This window comes from Balaenoptera musculus, chromosome 15, assembly GCF_009873245.2.
Source record: "Balaenoptera musculus isolate JJ_BM4_2016_0621 chromosome 15, mBalMus1.pri.v3, whole genome shotgun sequence".
Taxonomy (NCBI): domain Eukaryota; kingdom Metazoa; phylum Chordata; class Mammalia; order Artiodactyla; family Balaenopteridae; genus Balaenoptera; species Balaenoptera musculus.
Genome location: NC_045799.1, coordinates 65738960 through 65755915, shown reverse-complemented (window position 1 = coordinate 65755915; position 16956 = coordinate 65738960). Strand labels below are relative to the sequence as shown.

Genomic DNA, 16956 nt, shown 5'->3' with positions numbered 1-16956 from the left:
AAGAGCATTATAAACTTCTTATTTTTCCCAGTACATCTTTCTCAAAAAAAACCCCAACACTTTAAAAAAAGAAAAGAGAGAGCATGACATCAGCAAGACAGAGTACAAGGAAGCTTTAGGCCCTCAGTTTTCCACAGACACCGAGTTAACACTATATAGACCAGAATACCTTTGCAACAATTCTAGAGACCAGTTGAGAAGTTACAGCACCCAGAAACAACAACAACACAACAACAACCAGAAGGGATTCCAGCAAAAGGGAAAGGAAAATATGTAGTTTTGTGTACCCATCTGTACCTGCCCTATCTGACCCAGCAGGGCTCAACACAGAGGAAATTTCCCACACTGGGGATCTTCCCTCTGGACAGAAACAAGAGTGGACCATGCAGCCAATGTCATGGCTAGGCTGGGCACTGCCTGAGGGACTAGTTTCTGTCCCACCTGACTCAGAGCACTGATAGGACTGGCAGCCTTGTTTGGAACCCACTGAAAACATATGCAATCACCACAGCACATTAGAGCTGCAGTTACAAAGGCAGATGTCAGGAGGAGCAACAGATTGCAAGCTCTGAGGAGAAACAGGGACAAGCTGCTCAGAGAATATGAGACAACTAAAAGCACCTGCACAAGCTCAGAGAAGACACATCCTCAAAGTATGTTTGAGAGGTCCTGAAACCTCAGGCTGAGCTGATTAGTGAAAGTCTTCCCTTCCACCATGCCAGGCACTAACAATTGGAGAGGTAGTTGACAAAAAAAAAGAACTAAAAGAGAACAAAGATAGACAGACAACTAATGAAATCAGGAGAATTATGCATGAACAAAATGAGTATTTCATTAAAGAGACAGCAACTATAAAAAAGAACCAGACACACACTGTGGCAGCGGAGGCAATGGCGGTGGGGTGGAGCGGCCGGCCGAGCCTGGGCCAGCAGGGCCACGGGCTGCCAGTGTGCAGCGCCACCAATCCGCCCGCCTGCCCTCTCCTCTTGGAGTGGCAGTGGGGAGGTGAGAAACAGCTACATATCAAGCATATGTTGTAAAATGGATGTCTTCTAAAAATTTCCTGAGAAGATGGCAGAGTAGAAGGACGTACGCTCATCCCTCTTGCAAGAGCACCGGAATCACAACTAACTGCTGAACAATCATTGATAGGAAGACACTGGAACTCACCAAAAAAGATAACCCTCGTCCAAAGACAAAGGAGAAGCCACAATGAGATGGTAGGAGTGGCCCAATCACAATAAAATCAAATCCGATAACCCCTGGGTGGGTGACTCACAAAATGGAGAACAATTATACCACAGAAGCCCACCCACGGGACTGAAGGTTCTTAGCCCCACGTCATGCTTCCCAACCTGGGGGTCTGGAAACAGGAGGAATTCCCACAGAATTAGACTTTGAAGGCTGGCAGGATTTGACTGCAGGACTTCGACAGGACTGGGGGAAACAGAGACTCCACTCTTGGAGGGCACACACAAAGTAGTGTGTGCATCAGGACCCGGGGAAAGGAGCAGTAGTGACCCCATAGGAGACTGAACCAGACCTACATGCTAGTGTTAGAGGGTCTCCTGCAGAGGCTAGGGGGGCGACTGTGGCTCACCCCAGGGACAAGGACACTGGCAGCAGTTCTGGGAAGTACTCCTTGGCATTAGCCCTCCCAAGAGTCGGCCATTAGCCCCACCAAAGAGTCTGTAGGTTCCAGTGCTAGGTTGCCTCAGGCCAAACAACCAACAGGGAGGGAACTCAGCCCTACCCATCAGCAGACAAGCGGATTAAAGTTTTACTGAGCTCTGCCCACCAGAGCAACACCCAACTCTACCCACCACCAGTCCCTCCCATCAGGAAGCCTGCACAAGCCTCTTAGATAGCCTCATCCACCAGAGGGCAGAGAGTAGAAGCAAGAAGAACTACAATCCTGCAGCCTGTGGAATGTAAACCACACTCACAGAAAGATAGACAAAATGAAACGGCAGAGGACTTTTTACCAGATGAAGGAACAAGATAAAACCCCAGAAAAACAACTAAATGAAGTGGAGATAGGCAACCTTCCAGAAAGAATTCAGAATAATGACAGTGAAGATGATCCAGGACCTTGGAAAAAGAATGGAGGCAAAGATCGAGTAGATGCAAGACCTGTTTAACAAAGACCTAGAAGAATTAAAGAACGAACACCTAGAAGAATTAAAGAACAAACAACCAGAGATGAACAATACAATAATTGAAATGAAAAATACACTAGAATCAATAGCAGAACAACTGAGGCAGAAGAATGGATAAGTGACCTGGAAGACAGAAGGGTGGAATTCACTACCGCAGAACAGAATAAAGGAAAAAAGAATGAAAAGAAATGAAGACAGCCTAAGAGACCTCTGTGACAACACTGAACGCACCAACATTAGCATTCTAGGGGTCCCAGAAGGAAAAGAGAGAGGGAAGGGACCGAGAAAATATTTGAAGAGATTATAGTTGAAAACTTCCCTAACATGGGAAAGGAAATAGCCAGCCAAGTCCAGGAAGCGCAGAGAGTCCCAGGTAGGATAAACCCAAGGAGAAACATGCCGAGACACATAGTAATCAAATTGACAAAAATTAAAGACAAAGAAAAATTCTTAAAAGCAACAAGGGAAAACCGACAAATAACATACAAAGGAATCCCCATAAGGTTAACAGCTGATTCCTTAGCAGAAACCCTACAAGCCAGAAGGGAGTGGCACGATATATTTAAAGTGATGAAAGGGAAGAACCTACAACCAAGATTACTCTACCCAGCAAGGATCTCATTCAGATTGACGGAGAAGCAAAAGCTAAAAGAATTCAGCACAACCAAACCAGCTCTACAACAAATGCTAAAGGAACTTCTCTAAGTGGGAAACACAGAAGAAAAGGACCTACAAAAACAAACCCAAAATAATTAAGAAAATGGTAACAGGAACATATCGATAATTACCTTACATGTGAATGGATTAAATGCTCCAACCAAAAGACACAGGCTTGCAGAATGGATACAAAAACAAGACCCATATATATGCTGTCTACAAGAGACCCACGTCAGACCTAGGGACACATACAGACTGAAAGTGAAGGGATGGAAAAAGATATTCCATGCAAATGGAAATCAAAAGAAAGCTGGAGTAGCAATATTCGTATCAGACAAAATAGACTTTACAATAAAGAATGTTACAAGAGACAAGAAAAGACACTACATAATAATCAAGGGATCAATCCAAGAAGATATAACAATTATAAACATATATGCACCCAACATAGGAGCAACTCAATACATAAGGCAAATGCTAACAGCTATAAAAGAGGAAATCAACAGTAACACAACAACAGTGGGGGACTTTAACACCTCACTTAAACCAATGGACAGATCATCCAGACACAAGATTAATAAGGAAACACAAGCTTTAAATGACACAATAGACCAGATAGATTTAATTGATATTTATGGGACATTCCATCTGAAAACAGGAGATTACACTTTCTTCTCAAGCACACATGGAACATTCTCCAGGGTAGATCACATTTTGGGTCAAAAATCAAGCCTTGGTAAATTTAAGAAAATTGAAATCATATCAAGCATCTTTTCCGACCACAACGCTATGAGATTAGAAATAAATTACAGGGAAAAAAACGTAAAAAACACAAACATGTGGAGGCTAAACAATAGGTTACTAAATAACTAAGAGATCACTGAAGAACTCAAAGGGGAAATCAAAAAATACCTAGAAACAAACGACAACGAAAATACAACGATCCAAAACCTATGGGATGCAGCAAAAGCAGTTCTAAGAGGGAAGTTTATAGCAATACAAGCCCACCTCAAGAAACAAGAAAAATCTCAAATAAACAATCTAACCTTACACCTAAAGGAACTAGAGAAAGAAGAACAAACAAAACCCAAAGTTAGTAGAGGGAAAGAAATCGTAAAGATCAGAGCAGAAATAAATGAAAGAGAAACAAAGAAAACAATAGCAAGGATCAATAAAACTAAAAGCTGGTTCTTTGAGAAGATAAAATTGATAAACATTTAGCCAGACTCATCAAGAAAAAGAGGGAGATGACTCAAATCAATAACATTAGAAGTGAAAAAGGAGAAGTTACAATGGACACCGCAGAAATACAAAGCATCATAAGAGATTACTACAAGCAACTCTATGCCAATAAAGTGGACAACCTGGAAGAAATGGACAAATTCTTAGAAATGTGTAACCTTCCAAGACTGAACCAGGAAGAAATAGAAAAAATGAACAGACCAATCACAAGTAATGAAATTGAAACTGTGATTAAAAATCTTCCAACAGGGCTTCCCTGGTGGCGCAGTGGTTGAGAATCTGCCTGCCAATGCAGGGGACACAGGTTCGAGCCCTGGTCTGGGAAGATCCCACATGCCACGGAGCAACTGGGCCTGTGAGCCACGATTACTGAGCCTGCGCGTCTGGAACCTGTGCTCTGCAACAAGAGAGGCCGCGACAGTGAGAGGCCCGCGCACTGCGATGAAGAGTGGCCCCCGCTTGCCACAACTAGAGAAAGCCCTCGCACAGAAACAAAGACCCAACACAGCCAAAAATAAATAAATAAACTAAAAAAAAAATCTTCCAACAAACAAAAGTCCAGGACCAGATGACTTCACAGGTGAATTCTATCAAATATTTAGAGAAGACCTATCCTTCTCAAACTTTTCCAAAGAATTGCAGAGGAAGGAACACTCCCAAACTCATTCTACGAGGCCAACCATCACCCTGATACCAAAACCAGACAAAGATACTACAAAAAAAGAAAATTACAGACCAATATCACTGATGAATATAGATGCAAAAATCCTCAACAAAATACTAGCAAACAGAATGCAACAACACATTAAAAGGATCATACACCATGATCAAGTGGGATTTATCCCAGGGATGCAAGGATTCTTCAATATACGCAACTCAATCAATGTGATACAACATATTAACATATTGAAGAAAAAAAACCATATGATCATCTCAATAGATGCAGAAAAAGCTTTTGACAAAATTCAACACCATTTATGATAAAAACTCTTCAGAAAGTGGGCACAGAGGGAACCTACCTCAACATAATAAAGGTCATATACAACAAACCCACAGCAAATATCATTCTCAATGGTGAAAAACTGAAAGCATTTCCTCTATGATCAGAAACAAGACAAGGATGTCCACTCTCGCCACTATTATTCAACATAGTTTTGGAAGTCCTAGCCACAGCAATCAGAGAAGAAAAAGAAATAAAAGGAATACAAATTGGAAAAGAAGAAGTAAAACTGTCACTGTTTACAGAGGACATGACACTCTACATAGATAATCCTAAAGATGCCACCAGAAAACTGCTAGAGCTAATCAATGAATTTAGTAAAGTTGCAGGATACAAAATTAATGCACAGAAATCTCCTGCATTCCTATACACTAACAACGAAAAATCAGAAAGAGAAATTAAGGAAACAATCCCATTCACCACTGCAACAAAAAGATAAAATATCTAGGAATAAACCTACCTAGGGAGACAAAAGACCTGTATGCAGAAAACTATAAGACACTGATGAAAGAAATTAAAGATGATACCAACAGATGGAGAGATATACCATGTTCTTGCATTGGAAGAATCAATATTGTGAAAATGACTATAGTACCCAAAGCAATCTACAGATTCAATGCAATCCCTATCAAATTACCAATGGCATTTTTTACGGAACTAGAACAAAAAATCTAAAAATTTGTATGGAGACACAAAAGATCCCGAATAGCCAAAGCAGTCTTGAGGGAAAAAAACGGAGCTGGAGGAATCAGACTCTGTGACTTCAGACTATACTACAAAGCTACAGTCATCAAGACAATATGGTAGTGGCACAAAAACAGAAATACAGGTCAATGGAACAGGATAGAAAGCCCAGAGATAAACCCATGCACCTATGGTGAACTAACCTATGGCAAAGGAGGCAAGGATATACAATGGAGATAAGACAGTCTCTTCAATAAGTGGTGCTGGGAAAACTGGACAGCTACATGTAAAAGAATGAAATTAGAACACTTCCTAATACCATACACAAAAATAAACTCAAAATGATTAAAGACCTAAATGTAAGACCAGACACTATAAAACTCTTAGAGGAAAACATAGGTAGAACACTCTTTGACATAAATCACAGCAAGATCTTTTTTGATCCACTTCCTAGAGTAATGGAAATAAAAACAAAAATAAACAAATGGGACCTAATGAGACTTAAAAGCTTTAGCACAGCAAAGGAAACTAGAAACAAGATGAAAAGACAACCCTCAGAATAGGAGAAAATATTTGCAAACGAATCAATGGACAAAGGACTAATCTCCAAAATATATAAATAGCTCATGCAGCTCAGTATTAAAAAAACAAATAACTCAATCAAAAAATGGGCAGAAGAACTAAATAGACACTTCTCCAAAGAAGACATACAGATGGCCAAGAGGCACATGAAAAGCTGCTCAACATCACTAATTATTAGAGAAATGCAAATCAAAACTACAATGAGGTTATCACCTCACACCAGTTAGAATGGGCATCATCAGAAAATCTACAAACAGCAAATGCTGGAAAGGGTGTGGAGAAAAGGGAACCCTCCTGCACTGTCGGTGGGAATGTAAATTGATACAGCCACTATGGAGAACAGTATGGAGGTTCCTTAAAGAACTAAGAATAGAATTACCATATGACCCAGCAATCCCACTACTGGGCATATACCCAGAGAAAACGGTAGTTCAAAAAGACACATGCAACCCAGTGTTCATTGCAGCACTCTTTACAATAGCCAGGTCATGGAAGCAACCTAAATGCCCATCAACAGACGAATGGATAAAGAAGATGTGGTACATATATACAATGGAATATTAGTCAGCCATAAGAAGGAACGAAATTGGGTCATTTGTAGAGACACGGATGGACCTAGAGACTGTCATACAGAGTGAAGTAAGTCTGAAAGAGAAAAACAAGTATCATATATTAACGCATATATGTGGAATCTAGAAAAATGGTACAGATGAAGCAGTTTGCAAGGCAGAAATAGAGACACAGGTGTAGAGAACAAACGTATGGACACCAAGGGGGAAAAGCAGGTGGTGGGGATGTGGTGGTGGGATGAATTGGGAGAGATGGGGATTGACATATATACAGTAATATGTATAAAATAGGTAACTTATATAAGAACCTGCTGTATAAAAAAATAAATAAAATTAAATTAAAAAAAAAAAAGAAAACAGAACCAAACAAATTCTGCAGCTGAAAAATACATTAAGTGAGTTGGAAAATTCACTAAAGGGGTTCAACATCAGACTTGATCAGGCAAACTTGAAAACAGATCTTTGAGATCATTAAGTTAAAGAAAAAAAAAAAAAACAGAATGAAGAAAAGGAAACAGAGTCTAAGAGCCGTTGGGACACCATCTTTAGGACCAATTTACAAATTATAGGAGTCCCAGAAGAAGAGAGAAAGGAGCAGAGAGCTTATTTGAAGAAATAATGGCTGAAAACTCTCCATATCTGAGGAAAGAAATGAACATACAAATTCAATAAGCTGAAAGAACTCCAAGAAAGATAAATCCAAAGAGACCCACACAAAGACACATTACAATCAAATTGTTAAAAGTAAAAATTAGAGAATCTTGGAAGTAGCAAGAGAAAAGCAAATCATCACATACAAGGAAGCTTTCATAAGATTATCAGTGGATTTCTTAACAGAAACCTTGCAGGCCAGAAGAGAGTGGCAGGATATATTCAAAGTGATAAAAAAACCATCAACCAAAAAAAGAAAACAAAAAACAAAAAACAACCATCAACCAAGAAAACTGTATCCAGCAAAACTATGCTTCAAAAATGCAGGGAAAAGAAAAGTTGAGAAAGTTTATTATCACTAGGCCTGCTCTTATAAGAAATGCTAAAGGGAGTCCTTCAAGATGAAAGGATACTAGACAACAACATGAAAAATTTTTCCAGTTAAGGTAATACATGGACACATATAATAACCTGTATTAATGTAACTTTGGTGCATAAATTCACTTTTAATTCTTATTCAGAACTTAAATGACAAAAACATGAAAAAAATAACTATATGCCTATGTTAATGGGCATATAACATATAAAGATGCAATTTATGATATCAGTAACAAAGTTGAGGGGGTGGAGCTTATAGGAGTACAGTTTTTGTATGCAATTAAACTGCTATCAGTTTAAAATGGAATGTTATAATTTTAAGATGTTTTATGTAACTGCAATGATAACTGCAAAGAAAATATCTATAGAACATACACAAAAGGAAATGAGAAGGGTATCAAAGCATGTCTCTACCAAAAAAAAAAAATCAAAACTCAAAGGAAGACAGTAGAAAGGAGAGGAGGGACAAAAAGCTGTAAGACATACAGAAAACAACAAAATGGAAATAGTCCTTCCAATCTAGTGATTACATTAAATAGCAAAATGTCAGCAAACTGAATTCAACAGCACATTAAAAGTATTATACCATGACCAAGTGAGATTTATTCCTGGAATGCAAGGACGGTTCAATGTATGAAAACAATTCCATGTAATACACCACATTAACAGAATGAAAAGACAAAACCACATGATCATTCAACTGATGCAGAAAAAGCATTTGACAAGATTCACTCTTTCGAGATAAAAACACTCAACAAACTAGAAATAGAAGGAAACTACCCCAACATAATAAAGGCCATATATGAAAAGCCCACAGCTAACATCACACTCAAAGGTGAAAGACTGAAAACTTTCTCTAAGATCAGGAACAAGGATGCCTGCACCTGCCACTCTATTCAACACAGTATTGAGAGTTCTAACCAGAGTAATTAGGTAAGAAAAGGAAACAAAAGCCATCCAAATTGGAAAAGCTCTCTCTGTTCACATAGGACATTTAGAAAACCCTAACAATTCTACAAAAGCAATGTCAGGACTAATCAATGAGTTCAGCAAATTTGAAAGATTCAAAATCAACACACAAAAAATCAGTTGTGTTTCTACATACTAACAATGAACAATCAAAAAAGGAAATTAAGAAAAAAATCTCATGTACAATAGCATCAAAAAAGAATAAGATACTTAGGAATAAACTGAACCAAGGAGGTGAAACACTTCTATGCTAAAAACTACAAAACAATGCTGAAAGAAATTTTAAAAGACACAAATAAAAGGAAACATTCCATGTTCAGGGACTGGAACACACTATTGTTGTCAACAGTATACAAAGCAATCTATGGATTCAATTCAATCCCTATTAAAATCCTAATGTCATTTTTTGCAGAAAAAGAAGAAAATCATCCTAAAATTCATAAGGAATCTCAAAGGACTCTGAATAGCCAAAATAATCCTGAAAAAGAATGAAGTCAGATGACACAAACTTCTTGATTTCAAAACATATTAAAAACTACAGTAATCAAAACAGTGTGGTACTGGCATAAAGACAGACAAATAGACTAATGGAACAAAAGAGAGTTCAGAAATAAAGCTCTGTGTATATGGTCAAGTGATCTTTGACAAGGGTGCCAAGAACATTCAATGTGAAATGGATAGTTTCTTCAAAAAAATGAGACTGGGAAGACTGGATATCCATATGCAAAAATGGGAAGTTGGAACCTTATGTCCTGGTATGATTTCCAGGACATCTTGTTAAGGGAAAAAAGCAAAAGAGTTTATTTATATAGTATGTTGTCTTCTGTGTAAGAAAGAAAAAGAAATAAGAAAGCGTATATATATCTACTTTTCTTTACAAAAAATGGAACAAAGGAAGGATAAATCAGAAAACAACAATGTTATTTACTTACATGAGATAGGTGGAGGGCGGACTGGGTGAAATAGATATGAGAAGGAATGACACTACTTTTAGTATACTTGTTTGTGTAGTTTCGCCTTTGGAAGCATGTTAATGTTCTACAGATCCAAAAAATAAATCAACAAGGATGGAAGAGAGAAAAAAAAAATAAAACTAAAAGCAAATTGAAACAAATGAACCCAACTGTATTCTAAATGCATAAGAGCTAATCTGAAGGGGAGGAAAAAAGGAATCCAAGTAACTTATAAAGGGAGATACAAAGATGAAATGAGGAAAAGCAACGAAGAATCCTGTGCAAGGGCTGAAATTAGAGGTACTGGTATAGACACTTGATTTCTTAAATACGTATTTGTTTGTACATACATATTTGTGTGTGTGTGTGCGCATATCCTACCTACATGCATATATTTCCTAACTCTGTCTGCTTTGAGGGTCTAGAAGCAAAGACATCCCAGTAAAAATATGCACACCCAGCACCCAGATCTTGGTTTCTAATACCAAGATGAACCTGACTTTCTTATTGTGCCAGCAGGAAGAAAATGCTCAAAAAAAATTATGGGTGCATGTCACAAGGACAGAGGGGCCAGCTTGAAGGGGCTACTGCTTACCAAATCTGAGAAATGTGTAAACCAAAACAATTTAGTACAATCATAAATTATAAACCACTGAAATAAACAGGAATCCATGAGTCCACACAGAATGAATGAATGAATGAACAAATAAGGTAAAGGGAGGACTCTTGCTCATAGAATACTGAGTAACAACTAGTTAATATGGAGGAAATATATAGAGTTGGAAAACCATCATTGTACAATAAAAACTAGTTCACAGTAAAAACTGGTTCAGTTAAGAATCATCAGTTTTTGCTAAATATAAGAGGAGGTGGGGATTTTGATGAAAAGCAGGATATTTGCTGTTCTTAAAGTATATCCTCACATATTATTTATTCAAAGCAAGGGGAAAAAATAGTAACTCTACAGCGGAGAAACTAGACAACATCTTGTTAAGGTCATCAAAATAAACACAAGAGAGGGACAGACGGACAACATATGCCTCTTGTTGTGGCATAACCTGAATCTAATCATGAGGAAACCCAAAATGAAATTACCAATGTCATGAGAGACAAAGAAAGATTGAGGAATGGTTCCAGACTAAAGGAAACTAAAAAATGAAATGTCATATAGACATAGGAAGAGAGAGCAAGAAAGTGTAAAAAGTGAAGGAGCAACCCAGCACACACACAAATAATAAAGCAAATGAGGCAGAGTATTAACAGAAGATGAATCTAGATAGAAGGTATACAGATATTCCACCATTCATGCAAGTTTCCTGTAAGTTTGAAATTATTTCCAAATAAAATGCTTAAAAAAAATTACAGAGCCTCTGAACAAGATGACATAAGTTCACGCTTTGATGCATCCCTTCTGCTATACACATACAGCAATGATAGGTAAAATATATTAAAAAAATGATAGGTAAAATATTAAAAAATATATATATATAGGAAAACCAAAAAGATATAGTCAGGCCAAGAGCCAAGATAAACATCTCCATGAACCAGAAAAAAGAACAGAAATTCAAAGTGGTGTGCAAGGCCAAAGCCACAGGCCTGCTGGAATCTGGAAACAGACACTGGCAGCTGACAGTTCTGCTCCTATGGGGTAATTGAGACTAAAAGTGCTCCACACAAAATTTGAGATAGAAGCCAGACTGGCTAATGGTAGCCAAGGTTGCTAATGAAAAAAAGCTTGATACTTGCATGGGTTGCAAAGGGTTACATTACCCTCTACTCTGAATGCAACCGTCAAAGAGATACTGGGTCACTCACCTCTTTATTTGAAAGGCACTTAATAGTTTGACAGTTTTTGGAAGAAGAAAGTTCAGTAGCATCTGCCTCCCGAGTCAAGAAAAGGAGCTTCTGGCCCATTGAGTCCAAGCATTCTAAAACACTGTAAAGAAGGAGAAGAGATCAAGGTAGGAACAACAGTTTTCCCTAACCCAAGAATTACTTCTCTATACTTGCACTGTCTAACCTGGTAGCCATTAGCAACGTGTGGTTATTTAAATTAAAATTAAATAAAATAAAAATTCAGTTCCTTAATTGCACTAGTCACATGTACTATAAGGTCCACATGTATGGACCTTATTGGACAGCACAGATATAGAACATTTCCACCATTACAGAAATCATATTGAACATTGTTGCTCTACATTTAGGGAGAGGACGGATAAACAAAAAATATACTCAAAACTCTTTATCAAAATTTAGGCTAGATTCTAAGGATCTGATACATTTACTATGGTATGAAGACAAACCTCTTCTGAGTCTGTTTTTTGTTTGTTTTTTTCCCAATCTGGGCAATACATCAAGGCTATAGCTGACTCTTCTAATCAAAATACTCACTAGTCTATCATCTCCCCTAATGCCACTTAGTTCAATGTATTTCAATGTCTTACTTTTTTTGTAAAGTGAGTTATTTTAAGACCAATCAATAGATTCAGAAAATTAGAAAAACAGATGCTATTTAGGGCAGTAGGTGGTATTTTTCCATCCATGGTTTTTCTAATGGAAGAATGTTACTCATATAATTGGTAAACATTTCTCAATAGACTCAAAAGAGGAAAAAAATATTCCAGGTTTTGTTGTTAAATAAGAAACCAGATACTCCATTTGTCTTTGCGACTATTTAGAACTAAAAAATATTACCTTGTGTTTAGCTGCTGAACTACTTCTGCTGTATTTTTCGGCTCTAGGCCTGCTGCTTCTAGTTCTTGGTGACTAGCTAGTGCCTCCAGGTTTAGTTCTGCAATCTGAAGGAAAATAAAGTGGTAAAATCATTTAATATCTTGCAAAGTATTTGAGGCTAAAAAAAAAAAAAGAAACCAAACAAACAAACAAAACACCCAAACCCCCCAAAAATCCAAGAAAAACCCACTCAAGTGGTGTTCTCTGTTTCTGTAGACAGTGACCATGCTGTTGCCACAGTCCCAGGCTGGGTTCAATAGTTACCAGATGGTTTCTGGCTGCTTAGCCAAGAATGGCAATCTGTTACCAGCTGCTGATGTTGTGACATGAATATGGGAAAGGGCCAAGTAGGGCTAAGTGAAAAGCAATGGCAATTTTGGCTCATCATTCATTCCAAAGTCACTTAAAACTTACTTCTCTGCAAACATGCAACTTTTGGAAATTATAAAAGAATGGCTTTCATGGCAATATGAAAAAAAGACTTTATTGGATTAACACAAAATCATGAAAAGTATTCTAGTTTATTCTCTTTCCATAAAGTGGGAGCCCACTTGGGAGTTCTGATGTATAGAGATACAGATATTTTTTTTACTTAGAATCATTTTAGATTTGCAGAAAAACTACAAAGACAGTACAGAGTTCCCACATATATCCAACTGCCATTTTCAACTATTATTACTATCTTAGATTAGTGTGGTGTATTTGACACAATTAATGAACCACTATTGATATGTTATTTTTTTTCTTTTTAAAATTTTTTATTGGAGTATTATTGATTTACAATGTTGTGTTAGTTTCTGCTGTACAGCAAAGCAAATCAGTTATACATATACATATATCCACTCTTTTTTAGATTCTTTTCTGGTATCTTATTATTAACTAAAGTCCATCCTTAATTCAGATTTCCTGAGATTTTACTCAAGTGAGATGCAATTTTTCCTGGAAATCAAGTGGCAGCATAATAGAATGCAACTGTTCTCAAAGTGTGGATTGAGAACTCCTAGGGGTTCCAGAGACCCTGTCAGGGGGAAGTTTACAAGGTCCTGTCTTCTCCAACTATATAACACAACAGATTAGACGTAAAAGCAGATATGAGAAAGTCACTAGTCTCCTTAATAGGAGCTTAATAGCTAGACATTAAAGAGATTTGCAAAATATGTAAAACAATGACGGTCTTCCCATTAATTTTTTTGAAAATGCTTTTTTCCATAAAAATACATTTTTTATGTTAACATGTAATGATTTTTAAAAATATTTTCAACAAATTAGTAAATATAATTTTTCTCATATGTAATTTCTAATATGGTAAATGTTGATAGATATGACCCACAAAAACAAAAGCTCTTTGAGGATAAATGGGTCCTGAGACCAAGTTTTTAGAACCTCAGTGCAGTGGTTTAGAGCAGGGGTTGGCATATTACAGTCATTGGATCAAGTCCAGCCTAATGTCAGTTTTTTGTAAATAAAGTTTTACTGGCACACAGCTGTGTCCTTTTACTGACATACTGTTATAGCTGCTTTTGCACTACCAACAGCAAGTTGAGTAGCTGTGATAGAGACAGTATGGTCTGTAGAGCCTAAAATATTTACTATTTGGCCTTTACAGAAAAGGTTTGCTAATTCCTCATGTAGAGCAAAGACAGGCTTTAGAATCTGACAGACCCTGGTTTGAATCCTGGTTCTGCCTCTAACTGTAGGACCCTCAATAAGTTATTAACCTTTCAAAACCTCTGAACGATCATATATATAATGATATCAATAGTTAACTTACAGGGTTGCTATAAGGATAAGATAATGTATATAAAGCATTTTAGAATAGTATACTTCGTAAGATCTCAGTGAATGTTGGCCATTATTCACATGCCGCATAAGATATTTTACAATGTCTTTCTATCACCATGACACAAAAAACTATTCTGGCTTTTTATTATTCTATATGGACTACCATTTATTTCATAATGGGGTCATGTTAGAAAATATCACACAATGGGACAATCTAATAGGTTAGAATGTGTTATAACACAGTCTGTCAGAAACTACATCCTCTTCAATGCCTCCTTTATGTGCTGTTCTAATCCAGGCCCACTGAACTGCTTTTGAAACAATGATATGCTACTCACACCCCAAGAGAGCAAAAATCTATCTAGATTTTTATAATTATCACAATTATTAGCATCAGCTACAATGAATTAAAAGTGGCATGCAGGATCTTTAGTTCCCCAACCAGGGATCAAACCCGTGCGCCCTGCAGTGGAAGTGCAGAGTCTTCACCATTGGACCACCAGGGAAGTCCCTCAGCTACAATGATTAACACCACATTATGGTGCTTAATATATTCATGGCACTGTGCTAAGAGCTTTATACTATATAATATCTCATTTACCCTCACCAATATCCCAGAGAAGTGTGCTCCCATTTTACAGATCTAGAAACTAAAGTTGCTCAGAGAAATTGCGCTAGATATCATATAGCCAGACCTATTTAAAAACAAGGAAGTCCAACTTCAGAGACTACATATTTAACCACTACATGATACAGGTCTTAATTTCAAATACATGTTCACCTTGAATTACACTGCCATTTTTGTTAAGAAAGGTAACAGCAGGATATGGTGGTCTGTGACTCTGTTCTAGTCTCATAATTTTAAGGAAAGCAAAGGTACTAACCTTCTTTGGGCCATATTTGAGGAAATACTGAGCCAATTCAAGGGCTGTTCTAGCATCTTCTGTGGCATCATGACCAAACCTATCTGGACACTGTATATCCTTCCTGGAAAGTCAAGGTAAAATTGACATACCTGGGAGCATTTTTAATGATAGATTCTTTCATCCCAAATATTCTGGCTACATGTAGAATTTCAGCATTCTAGTAATTAGGTTTGAGTCACAACAATCAAGATTCCTTTATTACTTAGTGCCAGGACCTGAGAGGTACTGAGGGTACAGAATGATCAGGAATGGCTTTGTTTACAGCAAGCATATCATCAAAGGCTACTCAATAAAAAGTCTCTGGTCCACTCCCCAGCCAACCCCTTGTCTCATTTTTTAGACGTAGCTGTTGTTTTAAAGTTACCTTCCAGAAATTTTCTATTATATACTTAAAAATCCTTTGTTTTTTAAAATCTTAAAAAATACATATGTTTATGTCTATAGATATATCTAAATCTAATCTACATCAATCAATATCTCAGTATCTACGCATCTTGTTCTGCATCTCCATTTTATTCTCAGTAGCATCTTAGAGGTCCCCTTATTAACACATAAAGATCTATCATATTCAGTAACAAAGTATTAGTCACGCAGATAACCATAATTTATTTAACTAGTCCTGTAGAATATCTGAATTCTTTTGGGCTATTTTAAATCATACTATAATGAATATCTTTGTACAATATGTGTTTGTACATAATAGGATACATTCAATATAGGAACGTTATGTTTCGAAATTCTGGGTAACTTTTCTGCCTCTCTGTCCAGTTCTATCCATCAACCTTCAGCTATGAATGCAACTCCTTTTTGTATTCCCACAGTTTTTTCATTTCTGAGTCATACTTCTCTCTGAAATTAGGATCTCAGAATTCATAATAATGTTTACAAACTAAGAGGGAAAGGAGAGAGGCTGAACACTGCAATATGCATTAAATAAGATACAATATGCTAACTTATGTAGAGTCTATCAGGACAATATTATAATATGCAAACAAACCTACCCCAAAATAACTTTGGCTAAGAACTTGAGCTTAAATCTTCTGCCCTGCTCTCTGACATAAAGCAATGATGTATCAATAACATATGGATGTATCATCTGAGAAGGAAAGAGAATACAATGAGTAGCATCCTATGCTAAAGGAAAAAACAGGTGGGTTGGGGGATAGAAGGCTTTAGAGCTGAGATTAATGAAACAGGGACATATGCTAGAAAAACTAAGTCCTAAATCAGATACTCACTTTCAGTGCTCTGAGATCTAAGTCTAAGGAGTGGCCCACTAACACAGCGTCGGGAGGAAGCAGTGCTTTTAACTGTCTCTGTACATCTTTGAGTGTGGTTGTCACTGGGTTAAGAATCTTCTTTGTGATTCCTGAGAAACTTTCAATAAAAAAAGAGAAATGGACAGACCATGATATTAATAAGCTTTCCTCCCTGGAAAGTCATTTCAAAAAGAATATTTTAAAAAATTAATAAAAAATTAATAAATGCTCAGTGTAACAAGGTTGAAAATCAAATAACAAAGAAGAAATTAAAAACTGCCCATAATCCCACCACCCAGAGATCATTTTTTACACTTTAGTAAATATTCTATCATTATTTTTTGATACATATATATTCATGTATATGTTTCATTTTTATAAAAATGTAATCATGGGAATTCCCTGGCGGTCC

At 37.0% G+C, this 16956-nt stretch overlaps 1 protein-coding gene across 9 annotated transcripts in view; it reads right to left on the bottom strand.

Annotated features, from left to right (window-relative positions):
* REXO5 (RNA exonuclease 5) overlaps positions 1-16956 on the bottom strand; it is a 43899-nt gene that overhangs the window by 10377 nt on the left and 16566 nt on the right. For 8 of the 9 annotated variants that reach the window (XM_036824713.1, XM_036824712.1, XM_036824715.1 and 5 more), the window contains 5 exons: positions 16524-16662; positions 16287-16381; positions 15244-15346; positions 12539-12642; positions 11660-11780 (listed from right to left, as the gene is read on the bottom strand). In XM_036824713.1, the coding sequence (XP_036680608.1) occupies positions 11660-11780; positions 12539-12642; positions 15244-15346; positions 16287-16381; positions 16524-16662 (562 nt within the window). The remainder of the gene's footprint in view (positions 1-11659; positions 11781-12538; positions 12643-15243; positions 15347-16286; positions 16382-16523; positions 16663-16956) is intronic. The other variant, XM_036824718.1, reaches the window with a different exon arrangement.